The 22,893-nt window shown below is 42.4% G+C and overlaps 1 protein-coding gene across 1 annotated transcript in view; it reads right to left on the reverse strand.

Annotated features, from left to right (window-relative positions):
• Positions 1 to 22,893, reverse strand: part of TMEM26 (transmembrane protein 26) — a 62,893-nt gene that overhangs the window by 14,787 nt on the left and 25,213 nt on the right. Inside the window, exons 2-4 of the mRNA XM_066600810.1 lie at positions 16,220 to 16,298; positions 11,986 to 12,051; positions 7,591 to 7,811 (exon numbers count right to left, since the gene is read on the reverse strand). Of these exons, the coding sequence (XP_066456907.1) occupies positions 7,591 to 7,811; positions 11,986 to 12,051; positions 16,220 to 16,298 (366 nt within the window). The remainder of the gene's footprint in view (positions 1 to 7,590; positions 7,812 to 11,985; positions 12,052 to 16,219; positions 16,299 to 22,893) is intronic.

The following is a 22,893-nucleotide window of genomic DNA, read 5'->3' on the forward strand; positions in this document are numbered from 1 at the left end:
CATGAAGAATAACACTACATCTGACTACTATATGACTGTATTTTTACCAGTTACCCCCTCCCCCCATCTGCGGTCTGTATCTTTAATTTCCAGTTTTCTCAGAGCTGGTGAGTGGAGGCAGCTGCTATGATACCTCCTATACATTGCACATGGAAAACCAACAAATGATGTTCCCTAAATCTCTGTAACACATAACAGAAGTAACAGCATCATGGAGGACAGTGTACAGTTATACTGAGAAGTGTAGATGTGATTTCAGTAGTTTTGAGACAGTAAACACTTAGCTGCAGAAGCATATGTGTGAGTCTCTGTGACGTTGCCTCTCTACTGCGGCTAAGTCTTCTTCCCCTTTCTCATCTCCATAGGGTTTAATGAGCAACATTAGACAGTAGCCTTCCTCACTTCCTGTAATCTATCTAGGTGTCTCTGTTATTAGAGATGGACTTCACTTGACAACAGGCAGTGGACAACAAATTAAAAGGAAGTGAAACTATTGGCCAGCATTTTAAAGTGACTTTGAAGCACACAAATTTAATTTTAGGTAAGTGATTTGATCTTTGACTAGTTTTTCATAAGCCCTCACAGGATAAACATCTAGAACTACATTTTAATGATTTCTACTAAAATTGCAAAAGTTACTGCACCTCTATGTAATGTAACTTCCTTGTGTCGTACAAACATGAAATATGCCTGCAGTCCACCACCAGCGTGTTTATTTTCTGTATGTGACATCTCTGAACAGATAGAGGATAGGCAGAGTGATTGAGCCAGTGCTTGAATTGTAGAACGCTTTAGGGAGAGTACTTTCTAAAAAGGGGTTCTGACATGAAAAAAAATTTACTCATGTTGTATGGAGAGGACCAATCGCCAGGCATGTCCCCTCCATCCGGCTTCTTCATCTGCGGCTTGTAGAAGCAGAGCAGGAGCGGTCAAAATGACCGCTTCCTGCTCTGCTCCGTCCGTAAGCCACTTCCGAGGTGAACGGACGGGCCGCCCACAACAAGCACGTCACAAGCAATTCTTGCTGTGGGCGGCCCGTCTGTCCTGGCTGAACTTCGAGATTCTGCGCGTGCGCAGTGGAGACGCGGACCGTCCTGACTCCTGTCAGAGGGCACCTCTCCACTGCGCATGCGTGCAATCCTGGTATTAGTGACAGAGAGGCGGGGGTGACAGACACTGTTATGGGCCGGCCGCAGAGTCCAGAAGGACGCGGCCTTCCCCCCTCCACCTCTGCAGACTTTCCCGGCGGCGGAGCAGAAGCGCAGATGGCTCAAGCTCTCACTGGAGGACCGGCCACCAGAAATCTGACAGTGCTGGCGGAGGAGCACAAGTGCTCAGGGCGGTAGCTGGCAGCGGGAGAGCGCCATCCATGCAGCTGTCAGTACCAGCAATAGAGCAGAAGCGCGGAGAACGGCAGCTCTGAGCGGGGCAGCAGTCAACAGGGAGCTGAGAGTTCGGGCGGCATCTGTGAGCGGGGGACCTTACGGCAAGCCTTATATCACTTTGTTGCATTACACTATCACATTGTAATCTGCCATGTTACGGTGCTAGCATGGCAGCGTTTTTGCAGGACCTTGGTGCAGGAAGAAGAGAGCCTGCTGGGAGATGACCTCCCTGATGACAACAACAACAGAACACAAGGTAAGCATTAGGTAAGTATTATTTTTTTATGCTTTAACAGCCAAAAATCGTGGGTTCCCTGTGTCCATTAGGCAGGCCAGGGAACAATGGCTGTTAAAGCATAAAAACATTTTTCATGTCAGAACCCCTTTAATGCAGTGAAGCTAGAGCTTAATGTGTTCTGGGGCATGGAGCGTCTGAGCTTGAACTACTGTGTTTCCCCAAAAATAAGACAGTGTCTTATAATAATTTTTGTTCAAAAAGGCTTAACTTTTTTACATGTATAGCTGCCTGGACACTATTTAAATTGACTTTTTTAAATTAACTGTTAGCAGGGTTTAATTTTGGAGTAGGGCTTATATTTCAAGCATCCTCAAAAAGCCTGAAAAATCATTTTGCATCCTCAAAAATTCTGGAAAATCATGCTATGTCTTATTTTCAAGGTATGTCTTATTTTCATGGAAACAGGGTAGCATCTTGCAGTAGCTGCATTAACTGAAGCTAATAGAGGATTGTTGGCAAGCACTAAAACTAGTAAATACCCTCATTATCTGGGAACTAGTTACCTCCAATCAGGATTATATTCATATGCCTGTATGTGGTTGGTAATGCATATTTCTAAACGTCATTATCCTCTATGGCGATAGACATCTGGGCCCGCTGGCACTGTGTACATCAGATATTTCCTTTGAAATATGCACAGTTTAGTCCAATTCTGGACATACTGATCCATTGTGTCTATCTATGAAAATCCTTTCCCCATACATGAAAACCTCTTCCCCGTTCTTTACGGGCAGTGGGATAGCTTGATCGAGCGAAAGAACCAGTCTCGGTCGGCTTTCTCCCTGCTCTGAAATTCTGGATTCTTGAATACACCTCTAGTATATTCTCAGTAGATATACAAGCTACAATACTTGCCCGTAAATCAAGGACTATAAGAAACGGTTCCTGATGAACTGCATAATCCGCAGGGAAACGCGTATAAAATGAGCCAATTTCTGAGAGCTAAATTAGTCTAGTTGCCAGAATTCCACAATAGTCATCTTCTAATAGTGGGGCTACAATACCAGTATTACACTTTGGGAAGAAAAAATCCCCCTATCGGGTTGGCTATCCAGGTATACGCACGAACATCCGGGGATTTTAGGAAGGCCAATATCCCTTAATTACGCCTATCAAAAAACCCTCTATCAGGATCTCTGATCTTCTGCAGCCAACAATCAGGTTCTGCAAGATCTCTGAGTAGAGGTATACATGTGACTCCCCAATGGTTGAGGGTGCCACAAAATCATTTGTTCTGTGACGTCCGTATATGTCAATCACCCACGCGTCCATTTTTGTTCAATTGTGGACTCACGTGGGATCTGTGTGTGTCTTAGTTGCCCTGGTTTTAGTAGAAATCATTAAAATTTAGTTTTTGACATCTATCCTGTAAGTGCTTAAAGATTCATTATAGACTGTTCTGTCTTTGTGAAATATATTGACTAGTTTTTCATATTAACAAGTTGTTACAATGTGTGGCGACCATCTAACTATGTTACAAAGTAATTACCCGGTCAGTGATGTTTTATGAAAAGTCTAAACCTGGCATTCAGTTGGACTATTAGTAAAAGGGTGGTACAGACCTATGGTGTGCATTAGGCCAGATTCACACTAGGCAGATAGATCCTAAAAGGATGAAAATATATAGAAAAGACTCATAGTTTTCATCTTTTTATCCACTCTAGGATGTGGTTGGAAAGGTGCATCAAAATTTGCACAACATAAATCAGGCCAAGACCTAGTTAAACTTTACTGAAAAACTGGTATGATGTCAGATCCTACCCATGTCACACTTCCAAGGGTCCATAAGCTGGTTGTATCAGGAGGTTTTTGGCAGGGTCGTCACATCTTAGAGCTGCTCACCTCAGTTCTGAGGAATCAAAAATCTATTTTTTTAAATAATTAATCATTGACATTAGTACAGCAGGTTAGTCCAGACCTGCAACTATGAATGGACGAATTATGTTAATACTTTAATTCTCTGGATAATTAGAATGTAGTTTTTGACTACCGACTAATTTCTGTCAATCTCCTTTCCACAGCATATAACTCCAGGCCAAAATAAAAATTCAGCTTTCAGCAGCATAGTATGTAAGGCTGAAAAAAGACATATATTCATCCAGTTCAGCCTATTATCCTGCAATGTTGATCCAGAGCAATGCAAAACCCTTCTGAAGTAATTAGTGATTAAAACGTGTAAAATTGTTACACTCAAGAAAGACATCCGGGCCCCTCTTCAGCTCGTTTAGTTCCATAGTCTGACTGCTCTTACAGTAAAGAACCCTCTTCCATGTCGGTGTAGAAATCTTCTTTCCTCTGACTGTAACAAGGGGGCGCCCTCTACATCTACAGTCCTGGGTATAAATAGACGATTGGAGAGATCTCTGAATAGACCCTGATATATTTATACATCGTTATTAGGTCACCCCTTCACTGTCTTTTTTCTATACTAAATAACCCTAACTTTGATAACCTTTCTGGGTATTGTAGCCCAGCATTCTATTTATTATATTAGTTGCTGCCTTTTTACCCTTTCAAGCTCTGATATGTCCTTCTTGAGTACCGGTGTCCAAAACTATCCACAATATTCCATGTGTGGTCTGATCAGTGACTTGTAAAGAGGATGAACAATGTTCTTGTCATCCGCCCCTAGACCTCTTCTGATGCATCCATGATTCTATTTGCCTTAGCAGTAGCTGCCTGACATGGGTTACCAAATTAAGTTTTCAGTCAACTAAGGGTGCTTTCACATCTGCGGTGGGGGTTCAGGGAGCAGGGAGGGGAATCCCTTGGCCGAACGGGTTAGTCTTATGATGGAATAAACAGCAGCAAACGGACCTTATTGACTATAATGGGATCCGTTGGGTTTACACTCAGCTGCTCAGCATTTTACCGAAAGAAAATGCTCGGTATTCATGAACAGAGGTTCCAGCACGGGTATGGAAATGTACTTGGGGATTTCAGGGTAGTTTCCCGTCAATTTTGCCCAGTAGTTTCCCATTCAGCATGTAATGGCGACATTTGCATAATCCTATATTAATCAGTGTTCAACCTCATTTGACACTTTTCTGCTCAAACTCCCAACTTATCCAGATCCTCTTGCAACCACCTCGTGTCTGTTAATTATTTTGCGTAGTTTTGTATCATCTGCAAATATTGATATTTTGCTGTGCAGTCCCTCTATCAGGTCATTAATAAATGTTTTAAAAAGAATTAGGACCTAAAGCCGACCCCTGTAATGCCCAACTCACAACGGTGACCCAATCAGGGTATGTACCATTTATAACCACCCTCTGCTTTCTACCACTGAGCCAGTTACTTACCCAAATTCTCGCCCAGACCAAGTATTCTCATTTAATTTAAAGAAAGTGTTTTTTTTGGAAAACCCCTTCTCACATTAAAGGCTCCTTGATGCTGAATAGATTAAGGGGGTCCAAGTGCTGTGATTTCCTCTAAATGTCTGAACAGTCAGTCAGTATTTCTGTATCACCAACACTGCAGCAGAAACTGAGCAGCCCATTGAAATCAATGGGCTATTCATGTAATTAAACTTTTACAATACAAGTCACCCATGAGGAAATATTCCCTCTGTTAACCACTTTAACTGTAATATTTCCTATATTGATTTCCAAGACTCTCAGTATTGCTTGGTGGTTATATTCTTTGCCAGAACAAGCTTTAGTCGAAACATAGAAAAAGGACAGCAGTAGAGCTGTGGAAATGTGCTGGGCAGGTAAGAGAAGCATTGGGGTCATGAAGAACTCCATATCAAGCTGAACTCTCAATTACTGCCTGCACAGAAAAGTACAGTATGCAGAATTTCATCAAGAGGGGTTCACGTGTGTGGTTAAGCATGTATGGCATGGACACATGTATAAAAAGAGGTACATGTACTCCCTGAACACAAACAGTGTTTTCAATGAAAAGCAAATAAATGCAGCTACCATATACTAAGTAGTTTATGCCATACTCAGGGATGACATAAGTATCTATGCTGCCTGAGGCTAAGTGTGAAAGGACACTAACTCGCAAAAGCATTCATTTTACAGGCATTGGAAGCTCCAATACACGAGATACCCAATACATATTTGAAGCATTTAGACTTGTCTGAAGTGACACAGTAATAGTTTCCCCAGTAGTGTGGAGTAATAGTGACCCCCTTAATGGTCCTAGTAGTAATAGTGATGATGTTAATGCTGCAATGAAGTCACAGTGACCCTGTTAGTGGTTGAAGTAGTAATACTGACCCTGGTAGGAGCACTAGTAGTAATAGTGACCCAGTGAGTTGCCCCACTATTAACAGTGCTCCGCATAATGGCCCCACTATTCATAGCGACCTCCATAGTGGCTCAAGTTATTCTAGTGACCACCATAGCAGCCCCAGTAGTCATAGTGACCCCCATAGTGGTTCCAGTAATATTAGTGACTGCCATAGTGGCCCCAGTAGAAATATTGATCCCTAAAGGGGCCTCAGTAGTCATAGAGATGCCCACAGTGGCCCCAGTAGCAATATTGACCCCCCATAGTGGTCCCAGTAATATTAGTGACTGTTATAGTGGCCCCTGTAGAAATAGTGATCCATACAGTGGCCTTAGTAGTCATAGTGATGCCCATAGTGGCCCCAGTAGTAATATTGCCCCCCTCCCACCCCCAAAGTGGCCGCAGTAGTCTGCGCTGTGTACAGCCCAGCTTCTATGTGCAGGAATGTAGATGACGGGCGAGATGTCAGGGGTCACAGTCTCGGAGGACAGTTTGGTGGAAACACCTGACTGGAGTTACGGACAGAGTGAGTGCACTGCTTGTGGGGTTACAGGCTGGCAGTAATTTTTACTAGCCATTAATATAGCTGGTAAGAGATAAATGCTGGCCTGGTAGCACCCGCTGCCCCTCTGAGGTCCTTCAGCCTGCTCTAGTCGCCTCATGGAAGGGGTGTCCCTGTCCATAATATACACATGTATACTGCCCCCTGTGACATAAAGATATTGATAAAGTGTCCCCCAACTATCCATTGCAACTTGCCGCCCAGGATACTGGGACAGATGAATTCAATGTTTTAATCTACCCTTCCTCCCTCACATTCCTGATATGCAAGCTTCCTCAGGATGTCTTTTGATCAAGATGCCAATAAAGTTAAGGCAGTGAAAGGTAGATGTTAATTGATCCCCCTGCCAGTGAGGCTTAACACATCGGGTAGTTCCCGCAGACTCCATGTCACCGAAAGCCAGATTAATGGAGAATCTTTTAATAAGGGTTATTAGTCGTGTGAAGGTCCTATCCCAATATGAGTTATATTTTTGGCATCAGGCAGGCCAGCTGAATGAAACACATCTAGACACATTGAGGTCCGAAGCCCAGAATACCCTGAGTGGCATATCCACGAACCATAAACTCTAAAGATTTTGTTCATAATTCATAGTCTGGGTCCCAGCTTCCCTTAACAGCTGGTGGTGACAGCATGTGTGTGTGGGGGGGTATTACAGGGCGCTGGGCCGTTAGTACGGAGCAGGGGGTGATGTGAGCTTTCAATCTGCATGCATGCAGAAGCCTGGGAAAAGCTGAGTACAGATCCACCTGTATTCTAACGACTCCATACTTGCAATCTCGCTAGAGTGATCGATTGAGGCTCTGCTGTGGCACGTGGTCATAGTGGCCAGGCGCTAGGAACAGTCGATCTGTGACAAATCGTTGATAGAATTGGGATCAGTCGGGCTCCCCCCTTTCCCATCCGTGACACCCCCCATTCTAGCAGGCAAAGAGGCTGATGGTCACTGCATCCAGATTGAGAATGTAGGTGGTCTTGATTGCTCAGCTCTTTCCATTGAAAACTATGGGAATTATGGAAACAGCAGAACAAATTTACCCTTAATGCCTAAATATCTGCAATAGAGTACATTTGCGGATATATATTTAATAACTTATAAAATATACCTTATGGTGATTTCTTCCAAAGTCTCACTAGTAAATTCCAAAATGTCTGCTGCTGTTCCCACAAACATAAGGAGAAGCTGCGAAAGCTGATCACGTGTTACTCCATCTCCAATTGGAAGTAACCATTTTCCCACAATAAGAAGCAAAAGAAATGTCTGGTGTAGTCCTAGTGTCCATACTGATTGGCAAATTTCATTTAACGACTGAACAATATGCATGCCCTGCATTAAAATAAGACACTTACATTAGATTGGGACATTTCCGTGCATACAGATTAGTTATGACATCATATTTAAAGAAGACTAGATAGCTCTCCTGACTTACCTGTTTTAGTAAATACTTGTATTACCCATGAATTAACAATTCTGTAGCTTTTTTTAATAATACTTCATTGTGCTATTCCTCTGTTTTAGGGCTTTTTCACACAGGCATCAGCATTTTTATGTTCATTTGCCAGCGCCGTAAAAATGCGTGAACGGGCGCACAAATCTAACATTTGTGTGCCCGTTCAGATGGCCCTGGTCCAGTACACATATGCCAAGCCTGCAATGCTGTCAGGTGGGGGAAGACAGTTTAGCTCTGTCTCCTCCGTCCCTCCCCTCGCCGGCTCTCAGCAAGAGGAGAAGGTGGGATGGGGCGGGAGCTAGTGTGCTAAGCTCTCGCCCCCTCTCCACCTCTCGTCACAGCCAGAAATGAGAGGGAACGGAAGCTTAGCAACTAGCTCTGCCCCCATCCCACGCCCTCTCATGGCAAACAGCCGGCAAGGGGCGGAGAGGAGGTGAGAAGTGGAAGGGAGTTTAGCAGTCACGCTGCTAAACTCTCTCTCACCTCCCTTCTCCGGCAGCTGTCATAGGCTCCCATAGGAGTCTTTGCAGCCGCCGACATATTCTGGCCAGAAAAATAGTTCCAGGACTATCTCTCCTGCCCGGCGTAAAAGTGCCCAGCGCTATATTGGCTGGCCAGGTGCTTTTCAGGAATACGCCCATCTGAACTGATGCATTGGAATCCAATGCATCAGATGGCTATGAAAATGGTGGCAGATATACACTCATATGAAAGAGCCCTTATGTTGAAAATTCGGTGTAAAGGTGCTTTTAGACGAAACTAATAACTATTGCTCAAAAAATTGTTTAAACAAGCAAAAGTGAACAACAGTTGATCGGTCTACACATGAGCCAACGACGAATGATAACTTTTCATTCCTCATTCTTTTTATGCAGGCATAAAAACCATCATTAGCTCTATCACTTATCGTTCGGGTTAAACACTTATCATTCAGTACTTCTCAGTCACTTAAACAGCGAATATGAAAGACTGAATGATTCTCCTTTGAGCAAGCCAATGATGCATCTACCTAAACAAGCTGCACAAGAGCGTGTGAGCTAACGGTGATGTCACTCGCTTGTTCGGCCATTCAAAAGATAATCTGCTCAATCAAGACCTTCACCTTTAATGGGGTTTGTCCATACACAGTCTGGTACTGTCTGTACTGATTGGTCACTGTGCAGGGAGATGCCCCAATCGGTTAGCACCCAATTGCTTCATATATTTCTAGGAGGAAAGCAGAGGAACGACAGAATGCAGAGTTAGATGAAGAGAAGAGCTGTTAAAGGATGGAGAATCCAATTATATACCAAACCAGACATTTCATGAGTGCTGACACATCCTATTCAGGAACATATTACAATACAGGACAACTGTTTATGTCTGGCTCCAACATTGTAAATAGTTCTGCCATTGACCGAAAGATTCTAATTTTATCTTACGCTAAGGAAACTCATTTCTTGGCGGGAATCCAAGAAACAAAATATTAGCAAACGTTGGACAGTTCAAGGTTGTAAGCAGCAGACATACAAAGCAGTTGAATGATAATCTCATTGTGTCATGAACGTATTCTCTAATACCTGTAAAGTCCAAAATCCTCCAGTTTCCAGGTAGATGCTTTTAACTTTGCTTCTAAAAGTATATAGCCATCTTAACCATCGATGGCATGTCCACCGAACGCTTGGCTCTTTCTCTAACTCATGCATGGCCAACTTATCTACTGAGCTGTATGAAGATTTTGCTAGGAAACACTGAACTAGGCCAACAGACCCTTGTTCTCTCAATAGATGATGGTCCCCACACTTAAAAAGCTTTTATGGCATATGGTATATCCTGTGATCTCTCCTAAAAACAGGGCCACCCTTGTCCATGGGTTGTATGTGTGTGGTATTGCAGCTCAGTTCCATTGAAGTGAATGGGAGCTGAGCTGCAATACCAGACACAACCCATGGACAAGGGTCATGTTTTTCTAAACTTAGACAACCCCTTTAAAAGAGTTTTCCGAAACTTTATTATTGATGACTTATTCTCACCTGTACTCTGCCTTGCTAAAACTCCCTCAGATGTTCTGGTCTTTGTTTGGAAGCAGGAAGCATGTGACCGCAGCATGAGTCGCAATGGTTATGTGCTCTACTTATGGTATCACCACTCAGTAATGGGAGCCATGATGCCAAAAAGTATGGAACGTGATCACTGCTATAACAGACTGTGTAGCAGTCACAGACTCATTAGACTAATTAGACTAAATCTGGGCATGTGTATTGCTGTGCATAAATGAACATGCCCTGCAGACGCAAAGGGTATAGTGAGATATGCCGATTCGCACACAAAAAAACTTCATTTACAGCCCAAATATTTTACACTGGGTCGCACACAATTGCGCATATGCTTGTGTGAAGGAGCCCTTATATATCAGCCATTGGGCTCCTTCTTATGGAGGATTTTGCGCGTGTTTTTACGAGCGCAAACTGCATCCAAAATAACCCATTGGTTTCAATGTGTTCCATCACATGAAGCATTTTTGCACCCGCATTTCCATCATGTGAAAAAAACGCAACATGCTCTATTTTTGTGCGCATTTGCACACCCGAAGCTCAATAGGAGTCTATGGTGGTGCACAAATGCAACCACCCATCTGCATGAAATTGTGCACGTAGCTGCATGATTTTATGATGTTAATTACTAACACTGGGGACTAATTAGGCCACTAAGCCAGTTCAAAAATGGCATGGGTGTCTCTCGCACTGATGTGAATGGACACGTACGTGAAAGGGCATGATCATGCTTCATTCAGAGCGCAATAATGTAATTCTCTCGTGAGTGTATCTACACATATGCTCATGTACCGGAGCCCTTTACATGAAATCCACAGCAATATCTGATGGCAAAATCTGAAGGCTCCTGTACATGGGCGATTTTGCACACTTTTTCATGCATGCAAAATTGCTTGCACAAACTGCAGACAATAAAGCCCATTGATTTCAATGGTTTCCCTCACATTGAGTGTTTTTGCACTCCCATTTTCGCCGGGTTAAAAAATACGTGACATGCTCTATTTTTGTATGCACCCGAGGTTCAATAGGAGTCTTTGGGGGTGCGCAAACGGCCCCCTCCTCCACCTGCACAAAATTGCAAGTATAACTGCACAATTTCACTGTGTTAATTGTTAACACTGGGGACTAATTAGCTTGCTGTGCCGGTTGAAAACGGGCCCGGCAGCACAAAAATGTACAATAAAATGCGCAGAAACACCAGTGAAAGCACGTGATCTCACTCCATTTAGAGTGCAGTCACGTGATCTTCTCGAGAGCATATCTACACAGGAGCCCTTATACTTGTTGAATTCAAGAACAAAGTACAGACATTCCCAGAGTGACTACTCAAATTGGCTCAAAAAATACAGAAAAAATACTAGGCTCACAAATCAATATGAACGTAAATATCCGTTTTTTCCAATGTTTAGAACTTCAATAAACTAGAGCCTACAATAAAATATTTTGAGGATAACCCTGGTTATTCAGCCTTCCCTAAGTGGCACATAACAAGTATCGGGTAAACAGCATGAACTTGGGAGCCGGAAACAGTTTATGGGTATATTACAACCTGTTTCCATTGCCATTTTGTGCCTATCATGGCAATAGTGTATATTAGGCCGGTTTCACATCTGCGTCAGAACCTCCGGCTGGATGTTCTGTTGCAGATCCAGCAGAAAATACCGGAAGAAAAAGCACTGCATGTAGCGCTTTTTCTTCTGTGCAAAAGCCGGGCAGTTGGCCGAAAAGAGGGTGGACCCAATTACAGTCAATGGTGTCTGTCCGGCGCTGCTCAGTTTAGTTCAGAGTCGGAAACATTTGGCCACGGGGATTTGCCTTTCCTGCTCCTCGAACGGAGAAGGAAAGCAGAATCCCTGCCGCAGATGTGAAACCACCCTTACTGTACAAATGTATCCCTATACTGTACAGTAGCAGGTAACTCAGCAGCTCTTCTACAAAGTTATCTTCTAGTGATAAAATTGACACAACCCATTAGAAGTGTTATGTTTGTAAGTGAAGAAAACATTGTGTAACTTACCGCTTGGAGAATATTGGTATGGTTGACGCTTAACCCTATATCCACAATGGTTTTATTTTCACAAGACTAGAAAATGGGTAGAAAATAATATATTATGTTAGGGTCAAATAAGAAAAACATGTTAAGACTATTAATTATTTCATGTTGACACAATACATATTACACAGCCATGACTAAGGGTCCTTTTACACCGGCAGATAAGTTGCCCATAAAGAGTGCCGATCAAGGATATAGTAAATCACTCATCACTCATTTCAGGACCTTTTACATCGGGCCATTGTCTGAAACAAATAGCCACATGAATAATTGTTCATGACTTGTGATCGTTCGTGTGCCCATTCGTGTCTTTGAATGCTGGCAGCTCACCCTCTGTTTACATGACACAATGTGCTGCCAACAAATAATAGTTTTTACATCTATCCAAAAGACGCAATCAACAACAAACAAATTAATTATCGTTTGATCCCCTGACATGTTTACATAAAAATAAACTATAAAATCTTACAGAAAGCCTCCCTAGATGAGTCACAAAACGAGACCCAACTCCTTATTAACACCAATGGCTTTGTATTGAGAGGACAACAAGCTCACGCACTCATTGACAAAAGTAATGCACCAAGAAGGAGTTGTTTGGATTGAATGAAACTTTATATGTGCGAATATAATGATGATATAAGTAAGTAATTACAATGTTAGAGCGAAAGGATACGTTTATTGGAGAAAACTGTACAATTTAAAAGATGGCTCTGGTACCCTGTAGGGCCAACTTTAGCTTGAATGCAGGATAACCTGTGGCACATTTGCCCAATGATGTTGGACTGGACTTCTAGATTCTGTACACTTGTAGGCTGTCGAAGCTGGCATCCCAACAAGTTCCATAAATGCAATAAATCCGTCGACTGGACAGGCCATGGAAGTGTGGCAATTTGACGAAGGCATTCCTGGGAAACTCTTGCTGTATGTGGGACAGCATTATCTTGCTGAAAAATGGCTGTTGGAAGCCGTATTATAAGAGGCCACACGGGGCTGCAGCATTTGCAGCACATATTGCTAAGCTGATAGCGTCCCTTGATCGTTACTATGTATGATTGACTGTCATATTTGATGGCTTCTTAGATGATCACACCTGTATTTGGGGTAGTGTATCACTCCACAGCAAAGGCAGGAGTGAAACCAAGAGGACTTCATACTCGAACACGAATATTGTTAGCTCCCAAACAGAACTGGAAATTAATGCTAAAGATGACATGGTTCCAGTCTGTAGCAGTCCAAATGTCTCGGTCACATCATCAATGCAAACGAAGGCGATGGTTTTGGGATGTTAATAGGGGAATGCTTAATGGGCGCCATGACACAAAATTTTCTTCTGCTAAGAACCTGTAAACAGTGCGCCAGAGACAAGGGTTTGGTAATGAAGGTGCCATCTGTGTCTGGATGGTGGATAATTAAACTGTTGGACCTGCTTACGCTTGTTGGTGGATCAAAATATCCGCTCTACTGGTAATAAGTCTAGGTCATCTAGAATGTGTTTGCTATGGGTGTTTGCCCTCGCGTAACCACTGCTTCCAACAGCTTCTAACAGCTTAGCCAGAATGGCCTAAATAGTGGGCAATTTGTCAAAACAACCATCCTGCTTCTCCCATTTCAATGATATGCCCCCTTTCAAAGTCTGTTAACTGGGCAGACTCAAATGTATTTGAGTGCATCATAAAAGCATCTCTAGTGGTCAACGATCTCTCAACAAGAGTTACACTACACAAAAGTAGCCTCTGAGAGCAATTTTATAGGGCAACGGGGGAAGCACTTGTATGGCCACTGGTGGTAAGACTCAGTGCCTAATTAGATCACAATTATAATAATAATTTACATATTTGCCTGAGACATAACTGCATGCCAAGATTTGCAGCAATCTAACGTTTCTATCTGGGTGCATTATTTCTTTTGTCATAGAGTGTTTATAGTAAGTGTGATAGTCAAGTGTTGACATAATTTTGCCTGTATAGAGTATATGGGGCCAACAAATTGCACAGCACTTTATAATTCAGAGGGGAAATACTGTACACAGACAAAAATCAGACATTTCAGGAGGAAAGACCCTGGTAACAAACCAAAGTTCTACTATGTTGCCTTAAAGAGGGCCTGTCACTGGATAGAATCAGTGGAACTGGCAGCATGTCTCTAAAGCCGCGGCCAGCTGAGGCTACCCCCCTTTGTTTTCTTTTTCCATGCTCATCCTCATTTACCTAGATGGATTTTCCTTAGATCCAGCTCTTGGAGATCTCAATCTGTCTAGTGGGTGATCCCCACTGCTCACTAACAATGGGTGGCATTGGACTGTCAACCAAGTCTGACACCACCCATTGAGAGTGAGCAGTGGGGACGCCCACTTTGAAACCATTGAGAGACCAATCTAAGAAGAGCCTATCCAGGTGAAGGAAGAAGAATACTGAAATAAGCAAAAGGTGATAGAGTCTGTGGAACCTCGGTTGCAGGAGCTTTGCTGATTCTATCTAGTGTCAGGTCCTCTTTAAGTGTCACATCTGAGAAATATTGCATTTTAACTTTCATTTTACCTACTGCCTTTCCATGAATAGTAACCACTAAGCAAATATTTGGGCACATAAGAAAGCCGTTACAAAAATCCCTTAAAGTGCTTTTTCAGAACTAATTCAGAGTGGAAAAATATGCCTCACCAGGAGTGTTGGTGACATCACTGAACGCTTCATAGTCAACCGTTGTTCATCTTCTGCTGCTATGAGCAGGATTCACACAGGCACAAGGACATTTTTTATTTTACAGTACTTGTAAGATTCACATTAGCGTTACAATGTTAATTTCCAGCCAAATATATTTATTTCACAGGGTTCTATCCTTGTTTGTTATCAGGACCTGTTCAAGTATTATCTTTGCAATAAATATTAAAAGTGGTCCTTCTGGACGAAGATTATGGTTACAGGTTGGGAGTGAGTGGTTTACATATATTAATCTATAAAAACATGATCCATACATCATGCATATCAATTTATCATCCTTAAAAGGGTTGTCGACATTTTATAACCCCGTAAGATAGGTCTTACGATGGTAAACTGATAAAAGGGTGTCCCGCGACTGAAACACGCAGAAATTATCTGTAATCTGTAGAGGAATCTGATAACAAGCAGTGGCTTAGCAATTGGGGTAGCAGTGGTTGCAATTGCCAGGGGAGTCCAAAGGCCCCTTACCAGCATCACAGATTTGCCAGGCCCCCATCCAAAAATGCAGCCAATGGGACAATCCACAGACGTCACACTACTGCCTAACACCATGCAGCATAGTCCAACTCCTTCCTTTGTCTCCTGCTTTCCGCTAGACATATTGTGCTCTGTGGGAGGAGTGTGGAGTCAGACAGTTATGTTAGTTATGAAGATTGTTCTGCTACTGATCCGTGTCTTTGGACTTGTAGCTGTGGACTTCAGGGGGTATCAGGGCACCATTACTTTGTTGGTCCACAGAGGGGGAAATATAACTGTTTAGGGCTAGAGAGGGGTACACTATTACTCTGAGAGGCACAAAGTACACAATTTACTTTGTGGGACTACAGAGGAGGCATTATTAACTTGTGAGGCCACAGAGGGAGAACTATTATTTTGTGGGAACACAGTGGCGGTACTACCGTAGTAGTGTGGGAGGTATTGAGAGGATCACTGAGGGTAGCAAAGGATGGGGAGATTGTGTAAAGAGTCATGACTGACAGAAGTCTTCATGGTGGTCAGGGCCCAGATTTAGGGGTTACATAGGTCTGGGGGGGGGCAATTCTGATTTATGCTATGTGGCCCCATGGGTTCTATGTATATCCCAGACAACAAGTATTTAATTAGCCTGCAGACCCACCACAGTGTAAATAAAACATTGCCCAGTGCCTATTACACAAGCCTGTCCTTCTAGTGTCCTCTGGAGGGATTGACCACTCATTGCATTGGCCAGTAGATGAGGACCCTTAGTGGGATTCCTTTTAGATATTAGTGTATTTGAAAATGAGCAAAATTAATTAACCCATAAATAATTTCAGCACGTGTGAAAGTGTTTTTTTTATTTTAATTTGCTTTTACTCATATAGTGTACTGCATTATGATATCTAGAAGCAGAGTGGTGGATATGAATACACCATCACTTTTCTGGACTCTGATTTCCAAAAATGTCCCCAAAGATATTGTTGTATAAAGTCTGAAAGAATTACACAATATAGCCCACTTACCCGTAGATCAGCATTCATTTCCAGAAGCCAGAGAGATGGAACTATGCCTAATAAGTAACAGAATATTGGAGGAGAAACCCTGTGAAAACAAGGTACAAAATCACTTAAATACATAGCAAGAATGCCATTAAAAAGATATACTGTCTATAAGCGTGAGCGAGCTGTATACCTACTTGCACTAACTTTAGTTGTTACTTATGCTCTATATATGCAAATAAAGACCTATATAAAAAGCTTGTACTGTAGTAATGTGAGAACGGCATGTATATAGATACACTGTGGATCATTCAAGATAATATTGTAATCAACTTGTACATTCTCTAAAAGGGATTTTCCTATGATACATCAACCAGTTATGCCAGAATTGATGGTGGTCCTCTACCAACCCTGACATAAGGAATATGCTACTAACATGTTTAATGGAAAACCACCTAAAAAAGGACCTGTCGCAGGATAAAATCAGTAGGACTATCTCCATAGCTCTGTAGCTACTGCACTACTAACTCTATCCCAATTCTTTTCATAACCACCTCCGTGCCACCAGAATGGTCTTCTTGGATCTCACTGTTGGTGCTGTCAATGTGTCAAGTGGGCAATCCTTACCACTCACTGTCAATGGGGTAATGTTGAACTGTTAGTCAAGTCAGATGCTAACTATTGAGAGCAAGCGGTGGGGATCGCCCACTTGACTGATTGGCGGGATCAGGGGCTGGTGCCTAATAAGAGCCTGTCTGAACAAAGGGGGTTGGGTATGGAAAAAAATAGGGATAAAGTGAGCAGGGCCGCAGTTGCAGAGCCATGCAGACAGTCATGCTAATTTTATCCCATGACAAGTCTACTTATACAGTTAGGGCCAGAAATATTTGGACAGTGACACAAGTTTTGTTATTTTAGCTGTTTACAAAAACATGTTCAGAAATACAATTATATATATAATATGGGCTGAAAGTGCACACTCCCAGCTGCAATATGAGAGTTTCCACATCCAAATTGGAGAAAGGGTTTAGGAATCATAGCTCTGTAATGCATAGCCTCCTCTTTTTCAAGGGACCAAAAGTAATTGGACAATGGACTCTAAGGGCTGCAATTAACTCAGAAGGCGTCTCCCTCGTTAACCTGTAATTAATTAAGTAGTTAAAAGGTCTGGGGTTGATTCCAGGTGTGTGGTTTTGGATTTGGAAGCTGTTGCTGTGACCAGACAACATGCGGTCAAAGGAACTCTCAATTGAGGTGAAGCAGAACATCCTGAGGCTGAAAAAAAAGAAAAAATCCATCAGAGAGATAGCAGACATGCTTGGAGTAGCAAAATCAACAGTCGGGTACATTCTGAGAAAAAAGGAATTCACTGGTGAGCTTGGGAACTCAAAAAGGCCTGGGCGTCCACGGAAGACAACGGTGGTGGATGATCGCCGCATACTTTCTTTGGTGAAGAAGAACCCGTTCACAACATCAACTGATGTCCAGAACACTCTCAGGGAAGTAGGTGTATCTGTCTCTAAGTCAGCAGTAAAGAGAAGACTCCATGAAAGTAAATACAAAGGGTTCACATCTAGATGCAAACCATTCATCAATTCCAAAAATAGACAGGCCAGAGTTAAATTTGCCGAAAAACACCTCAAGAAGCCAGCCCAGTTCTGGAAAAGTATTCTATGGACAGATGAGACAAACATCAACCTGTACCAGAATGACGGGAAGAAAAAAGTTTGGAGAAGAAAGGGAATGGCACATGATCCAAGGCACACCACATCCTCTGTAAAACATGGTGGAGGCAACGTGATGGCATGGGCATGCATGGCTTTCAATAGCACTGGGTCACTTGTGTTTATTGATGACATAACAGCAGACAAGAGTAGCCAGATGAATTCTGAAGTGTACCGGGATATACTTTCAGCCCAGATTCAGCCAAATGCTGCAAAGTTGATAGGACGGCGCTTCACAGTACAGATGGACAATGACCCCAAGCATACAGCCAAAGCTACCCAGGAGTTCATGAGTGCAAAAAAGTGGAACATTCTGCAATGGCCAAGTCAATCACCAGATCTTAACCCAATTGAGCATGCATTTCACTTGCTCAAATCCAGACTTCAGACGGAAAGACCCACAAACAAGCAAGACCTGAAGGCTGCGGCTGTAAAGGCCTGGCAAAGCATTAAGAAGGAGGAAACCCAGCGTTTGGTGATGTCCATGGGTTCCAGACTTAAGGCAGTGATTGCCTCCAAAGGATTTGCAACAAAATATTGAAAAAAAATTTTTTTGTTTGGGTTATGTTTATTTGTCCAATTACTTTTGAGCTCCTAAAATGTGGAGTGTTTGTAAAGAAATGTGTACAATTCCTACATTTTCTATCAGATATTTTTGTTCAACCCTTTAAATTAAACGTTACAATCTGCACTTGAATTCTGTTGTAGAGGCTTCATTTCAAATCCAATGCGGTGGCATGCAGAGCCCAACTCGCGAAAATTGTGTTACTGTCCAAATATTTCTGGCCCTAACTGTAAATGAAAATGTAGGGCTGGTCCCAACAGGTAGAGTTGTTTTGTATGGTCTCTTTTGGGAAACCATACAATTCCACATAGCTCCAGTGTGTCAAATGTCAAGAAGAATATCAAGAAGTAAAAAGCAGTTTGTCAAATTATCTTTACTAGTTTCAGCCAAAAATATTCACATACATGCTAGATAAAGAAACTTCTGCCCTGACCCTTATAAAGCATCCTGTATCGGCGGATATTACCCATTGATATAGTGGTGTGGATCTCATGCACTATTTATAGTCCTCCATGCTGTCAGTGGTGTGAATTATCCACCAGACCACCAGTTTAGGAGAAAAAGTATAAATCCAAGGATTCTCCCAATAGAATGTAGCATTTATTTCTTCATGCTAAAAAAAAATACAATTTGGCAATTTGTAATTTTTAATCATAAAGAAATAAATGCTACTTTTTATTGGGAGACTCCGATGCCTTGGATTCATAATTGCTACCATAATTTTAAGATAAATATCTAACCGATAATGGCAGAATCTAGTGATCGAGTCTTTTACTGCTACTCTGTGGGGATTATTATACACTGACAATATCACAAAGTATTGTAATGGTAAATCTATAGACCTGTGATTAAGTTGTTGACTTTATAGCAATCAGCACGGAGCAGAATGCAAATTGGTACAGCCGAGAAGAAAAATCATAATTGAAAAATACTCTTCGCATAATTGACAACTTCTGTTCCCAGGTCTGAAGAGGCAGCTGGGAAATTTTGACAGGCATCACTTATAAAACTGTTCTTTTTACTTAAGTGGTAGTTCAGTGTAAAGCAGATATCAGGATGTGCCTCCAATCTGGTAAAACATCTCAGACTTTTATATAGAACAGTCTTCATTTGAAAACTATATAATACCATCTGACGGATCTCATGTCAAGGTCCAAAATTATAACTGCATATTCAGCAATGTCACTCATATATATTTACATAGGTGACTCTTAAAGAGCTACTCCGGAGATTTTTTTCCCCCATTCATTATGTAACTATCCCCACAATACATATACGTCAGCTAGTATTACCTTGTCTAGTTATGATTTTCTATATGAAACTTCCTGGAGTCCTTCTCCTTAGGTTGGTCATGTGATCTCATTATGACTACCTGAGATTTTCTTGGGTTTATGTTCTCTAAAGAAAGTTACGTTTTTAGTCAGCATAATTCCTATGCGATGGACCTTACCACACAAGCTCTTTAGAGAAGGTGCAGAAACTCTTATCACAGTTAACGTTAATTATTAGAGGCTTCTGTCACACAGTTGTAATAGAGGAGATGATAGTTCAGCCTTCTGACTGTATACGGTATTAGGGTCTGTAGCTTATTTGGGTGAATAGAGAGAGTAATGATAATTACACTGTCCTCCCAGCAGGCAGACATGGTAAAGGTTCTAGCTGCTTATGTAATGCTGAGTTGATATATTAAGGCATTGACAACAGAGAGAAGTGAAAGAGAAAGCAGAGAGAAATCTCAATATCAAGATGGCGCCTGATAAGCATCAGACAGGAAGCTGTACTTCACGGAAGTAATTGCAATATATAGGAGATGTCCAGAGTATGACAGCCATCAGGTGAGAGAGCAGGGATGGAAAAATGTGTTAGATGTGGCCCTTTAAGAATCTGTTTTAGGTTTGACCTAATGGCTTCTGAAAATTAGAAAGAAGATCCTTAATATTAGTGGGTGTCGACTCACATTTGCTGCCAATCTAGTCTTAGCACATTCATTTTGGTGCTTGCATTCGGGATTTCATAGTGATCATGGGATGCTGGCCAGGGTTTAGGATTTTGTGGTCTATCTGGCAATTTCCAGCTAATCTGGCATGGGTAATTTTTTTTGCATTCTTGATTGGCAAAGTTCTTGGACCATAAGCATAATGCCTACTGGTCATGGCCAATGATCCCTCCCACCTTATCTTCATGTTGGCTGCGGCTAGCGGCATCTTCAGTCGCTCCTGCACAGCAGACACTGCACAATCTTCCTTGCTGCCAATGACACCTGTAGGATATGCACATGCCTGGTCCATCTCTTGAAGGGCCAGTGCATGCACCCAGTAGAAAGTGCCCGAGCAAAAGATCCTGTTTGTTTTTGTGTAGTACCCCAAAGTTAGGGGTCCCACAGAACTTTTATAGCTACCTTGTGTTAAATGCATATGTGTACTAACATTTAGTTATGTGTGTTGGCCGTAAAAGGTCACAAAGGGTTAACGTCTGGTATCTTCTCTGACTAACACTGCATGACTAGCAGAACTCACCCTAATCCCCTCTGTTAACTGTCAATCACCCCTAGCTAGTACTGGGATTGGGTAGAAGGATTCCCCTTAACTCAAGATTGGTTAATGGGAAGAGTAGAAAAGACAGGGCGTTGTTAGGAGGAGAGTGTGTGTGTTTGATTGAAGCAGAAGAGTCTAGCTTAGGCTAGCCTAGCCAGGCTAGTCTAGTGTTATCTAGGCCAGGTCTGGAGAAGAGGAGCCCAGTCATGGAGGAAGCCTAGTCGTGGAGTCAGCAGGAAGGGAGTGCAGGAGGCTAGAGTCTTTTTCAACTTTGCTAGAAGGAATCTGAGACAGGGCAGACCCTGTGGAGGTGGCAAGAAAACAGACATCGCAACAGGGAGTCAACTTGTCCCTGCACAGTCAGTAGCCAGTCTGTCCACAGTAGACATTCCACCACAAATAACCTCCAAGTATAGCACCAACTCAACTTAGTCTGGTAACCTCATTTGTCAGGAGAGAGTCCAGGAGTAAATGTACGACATTGCAAATGTTTAGGAAGTTGTTGGAGCATTTACTGCCTGCTATTTGAAACTGTGAACCTTGTACCCACTCAGTCCGAATGTTAAGTAAACTGTGTGCCTTCAGTTTACTAAAGCTCTTTGGGCTTGTCTTTTTATTTCACAGTCCCAACGGATTCAAAGGCACTGGCATAACACCAAACTTATACTAATTACTAAGTGCACTTGACCAGAGTCCTATTGCAATTCTACCTACTGCACGAGTCACCATTTTAGGCAGAGTGCACGGCTCTTTGCTATTCCATTACCTCCTTACATGAGTTTATACCTCAATGCAATAGTGGGATGCATGATGTCTTTCGCGCAGTCTTACCTTTTAAGAAGAACAAATATTAATTAAAATATTATATCAATCAGCTTCATGTACACTACTTCCAACTGCCAATGGTGGGCAGGTATGAGTTTGGTCTGGTCTGCCTAGACCCATTCTCAGGGTAGCCAGTCTGGCCTACCCGCTCACAAACATCACCACCAAAAAGTGATATCTGAGGTGGTATACAGGTACAGAGCACCGGAGACAACTGAGAGTGACTGAGGTACACCCTCCATGGGAGAAGTGATATGGAAAATAATGAAAGTGTTGGGGGTAGAACTGCCCTTTTATGCTCTGTACCATCCACGAAGGAGTGGTAGAGCAGAAAATTTAAACGTTACCTTAGAAACTACGATCCAGAAGACCATGGCAAAGCTCAATAGTGTGTTGATATTGCCGTCCAAGGGAAGGAAAATCGTAGCCGGCATCACCTAGCCTGCACCACGTACAAGTAATCTGATTTCTTGTGCATGGTGCAGGCTTGGTGATGCCGGCCACGTTTTTCCTTCCCTTGGAGGCATTATCAACACATATTGATTGTCTGTCCCGGAACCTGTGAGCGCTGAATCCTCTTTTTCCACGTTGGATTTTATGCCTCGTCTAATGTGCGGCACAAAAAGAGTTCCAAGGCACATTGAGACAGATGAGATAGGCCCGGGATTAGGGACAGGAAAAATACTCATTTTAAGGGGGGATTGTGATGGATGGTAATAAACTAAGTAAAATGTCTATTACAAATAGGTGTTTCTTTTCCTCACTACTAACACAGCTGCCTGTCTGAAAGTGCTAACTAACCCCCTCTTCACCCCTCCAATCGTCTACTCAATATGGCGACTCCTTCGTTCAGGAATTTCAAGATAAGGACCACAGCTCCAGGAGGAAGAGACCCATATAAGGGCAATAACCAATCAGCTACAGATTCGTACTTCGTGACGTACTAACTATGCATACCATCTATAAAACCCCATGCAGCTTGATTAGAAAAAAAGAAGTTTCATTTAGCTCAACAGCAGGTTTCAGTGTGATTCTTCTGTGCATGCACAG

The sequence above is a fragment of the Eleutherodactylus coqui genome, chromosome 4 (assembly GCF_035609145.1).
Source record: "Eleutherodactylus coqui strain aEleCoq1 chromosome 4, aEleCoq1.hap1, whole genome shotgun sequence".
Taxonomy (NCBI): domain Eukaryota; kingdom Metazoa; phylum Chordata; class Amphibia; order Anura; family Eleutherodactylidae; genus Eleutherodactylus; species Eleutherodactylus coqui.